General features: G+C 34.7%; 1 protein-coding gene across 1 annotated transcript; it reads right to left on the bottom strand.

Annotated features, from left to right (window-relative positions):
* Nucleotides 1-2167: 2167 nt before the first annotated feature.
* On the bottom strand, nucleotides 2168-2861 carry LOC121983340 (dirigent protein 24-like). The gene has a single exon (XM_042536274.1). It carries the CDS (start codon nucleotides 2854-2856, stop codon nucleotides 2188-2190), a length of 669 nt encoding a protein of 222 aa, XP_042392208.1. The 5' UTR covers nucleotides 2857-2861; the 3' UTR covers nucleotides 2168-2187.
* Nucleotides 2862-3955: the final 1094 nt, after the last annotated feature.

The following is a 3955-nucleotide window of genomic DNA, read 5'->3' as shown; positions in this document are numbered from 1 at the left end:
GTTGGTTTGCGACCACATTTTTCTGGTGTGTTCCGTGGGGCCCTATCAGACTTGCAAGGATTTGTGGTGGAAGTCGGCTGTCAGATTTTCAGTATGGCTGAATAATCCTTCCTTCCTTCCTTCCTTATCCCGTAAGTGATAAAATTAATTCAAATGCTTGACGAGTATTTAGGAGAAACGTGCTTCTCTTATTAATCTAATGATGGTGTTGATTGCGTGAAGTATTTTCTAACTCCTGTTTAATCTATCAAGTCCAATATCAAATTTTCTCATAAATATTTAATTCATTTATGATCCTAATCTTTCTTATAAATCTTTCTTAATTCATTTAAAAACTCTTCCTAATATTGTCCCCAAATATTAGCCATGCTATACTTTTGCTTCAAGAAGGGACTAACAAATCCAACTGACTCTAACCATTCCATTTATACCACACCATATTCCTTCCTAGATTAGTTCCAAATATGCAGACTTGTCTGAGAATGTTGTCCAACTCTTCGACCTCCATACTATACCTTGTCCTATATTTACTGATTATATGTTGGTATTAATCGACTAATCTCAAATCAATCAACTTTCTAATCGACTTATCCATAAATATAAAAAAAAATTAATTGGTCAATTAACTTGAGTCGGCTACTTGGTCGATGATCGACCATCATTAGTCAATTGGAATGCCTCAATAGTCCTTAAATAAGTATATTTGATTCATTATATTGATTCATTCATTTCGACTATTTATTTAACTCAACCAATCAATAATTTATTTGACTCAACCAATCAACAGTTGACTAAAAATCATCTTTGATTGTTTAAACCATCAACTATAATCATCTTGATGATCAAAGTTTCACCTAAGTTGAGAATTGTCCTCTTCCAAGTACAATCTCTCTCTTTTTTTTTAAATCTAGGTATCTAATTTTTACTATTCAATTAATCTGGGAGATGATCAATTTAATCTTATGAAAATTTTTCATCGACCATTAAGATAAATTTAAAAATACAAATAGATCTTAGCGGATGGCTTAGCGTCATAAATGTTTCAAATTCCCCAAATATAATATACCCTGAGTAAGATTTAAACTCGGGTTATCTAGAAAATATGTCCCACCTCTAACCATCCCACCATAACCTTCGGACACACATTTTCAACTTTTGACCCACTTAGGAGTTTTACCTTTCAACTTTTCATCATAATGTTTTCTCTCATCAGATTTTCCGTCCTTAGAGAGACCTTGACTCGTTCCACGTCCTATCCTTCACGCTTTGCATATGTAGTTCGTCTCCTCCAACTAGCATAGCTACATTCTAATACTCCTCGTCTTGCGATGTTTCATTTTATCATTCTCCTATCTCTTCCAACCCTTGAGCTATCATGTCACCGTCGATTTTGGCCATGCCAAATCGTCATCATATATATATATATATATATATATATATATATATATATATATATATATATATATATTCATCAAGGCCTGCACAACTTAATACATATCAGATCTAAAATAAATCTTAATTTTTTTAATCCAAACATCAAAATCCATAATCTATCCTGACCAGCAATAGCCCGATTGCATAACATGAATGCCAAAATTGATTACAAATTATCTTCAAAAGTCCGGAAGTCTAGCAAGAGTTGCAAATGCTTGGACGCAGACGCCGTTGTATGCTTCACGGAAATCTAGATTTTCAGAAACAAAGAACTGAACTTTCATATACTCATTCTCATCTGAAAGCACACAATCTGGAGCTTTGATAAACTCATTCTTATTTGTCAAACTGGTAAGTTAAAGAACAAGTTGGAGAAGGCATCAATTCAGTATCAAAAACATACAAGTCCCGAATTCAGTACAGCCACTGAGCTGTTAATTATTTATAATTGATTTCAATTTTTAAAATTTTAAAATTTTGGTTTATCAATTATTGGAGCTAAGTAAAATAGTATTAGTGATGATGGTAGTTTTATCACTAAGTAGTGCTAAAAATATTGTATCTTTAATGATGATGATACTTTAATCACCAACAGTGCCTCTGTTTAATGCAACTATTAGTGTGTTTGATTGTTAGGAATATAAGCAATAGTTTTTACAAACAATTGTTTTTTCGGTTCGAATATTTATCTTGATTTGATCTCTTAGGTGCAATGTTAGTTCAAAACCAAAAACATGTTTGCATTGCATTGCATTACATGAAATACACATCCACTGCAAGAACTCTAAAGTGCATTCTTTTATTGTCAATATTATCCGTCAATTCTACGGCCTTCAGTCTTGCTACACCATTTGCATCTTCAAACCTTCCGGTGCCGCCGACTACAGCAATGTGCGACTCCGGTAGAGCTGGTTGATAAGCTCCAAAGAGATTCAAACTTTCCTCCGATTCAACATTTGTGAATGAGACTCGTAGGGTCACCATAAAGCTATTATTACCACCCTCCATTCTAGTCACATATAATCCTTGCACCTGCCCCAATTGAGGTTGTTCGAGCTTGAGATCGCCCATGAGTTTCTCATTGATTATCGCCATCTTTCCTACCTCCAACGCTTGTGACCTTGCGAGGATTGGCAACCAACCATTAGTTAGATAGGTTTGAAGAGGTTTGCTCTCAATTGGAATGTTCATCGGCTTTGGCGGTTGAAGTAGATCGTTACTCCCCGAATGTAGCTTCGAGGAACTCTGACCACTACCCAATATGTCATTCATTAGGAATGTTATGGTTTGGACACCATTGGTGGTGAAAGTCGATGTCTTATGGCTTAAGATCCTCATGGAGATAGATATATCGATTTTGATGGAGAACCAAAAGAGAAACACTAATAATAGAGGTTTGAAAGGGTAGATGAACTTAAGCATAATGATATTGGCTCGATTGTTGGAGAATTGAAGATTCATGCCACAAGTATTTATATGAAAAGTGGGAATTAAAAACACTATAAGTTGGAATGGATTTGGTTGACTAGATCCTTGAGTAGAATGGAGTAGTTGAGTAGTCCTAACCAATATTTTTAGCCAACCAAATAACTAATGCATCCACTAGCTAGGCCAACCAAACAAATCATCAAGTTAAGCAGGACAAGTAAAGCCACGCAAGTGAACTAGACTTGTAACTCATGTTGGTTGTTTCGATCATTTAGTTAAGTTGATTCAATCAAATAGAATGAGGTAGGTTGTGGGATGATCTAGGGATCAATTATGTTGGAAAAGCTAGAGCCTAGACATGCCAATTGGAGTAGGTGAATTGATTAGGCAGAGTAGGCCAATAACACTAGCTAGGCCAAAGCAAGACAAATTGGTCATTCAAGTCAGAGGTACAACAGGTTGAGTAAGTTGGGTGAGTCGAGTGATCACTTAGACAAGTTGATTAGGTTGAACACGTTGGATGGGTTGAGCGAGCTTATCACAATAGTTAGGTCAAATAACATTGTTAGTGATATATAGTGCTCTAGATACATTAATCGTCTTGTATGGGAATCATTGTATAATTTTTTAATTGCAGTATATATTATTAATAAAAGTAGTTATTTGACCATGATCTTATTGAGTTTGTGCAACTAACAATTGCAATAAAAGATCCTTGTGGCATTGCTACTTTAGTGATAGTTCAAGATTCAAGATATATGTGAGACAATCATAAAGAATAAGGTAATGTTAATAAACAAACAATCCTTAGCCCGAGTTATCTCAAGAAAAAGGATACTGACTAATATAAGCTTTGTTTCTTTTAGGTAGTAGGCGATCTCACACTTCTTTGTTATAAAGATGTCTAAACAAGTATATAAGAGGTAGATAGAAAACTCTCACTAGGTGTGGCTCGTATGAACCTATTGTTGGATAGTTTTGTCGCCGGAGATAGAAGAAAATTTGCTGAATTGAAATCATAAATTCAATTTCAACTTATCTATTGAGTGGTCTGAGCTAATAATTTCAAGTTGTCAGTCTTAAATGTTAGGCT

Source organism: Zingiber officinale, chromosome 5A (assembly GCF_018446385.1).
Source record: "Zingiber officinale cultivar Zhangliang chromosome 5A, Zo_v1.1, whole genome shotgun sequence".
NCBI classification, from domain to species: domain Eukaryota; kingdom Viridiplantae; phylum Streptophyta; class Magnoliopsida; order Zingiberales; family Zingiberaceae; genus Zingiber; species Zingiber officinale.
Note: the sequence above shows the minus strand (reverse complement) of the source record. Positions and strands in the feature narration are given on the sequence as shown.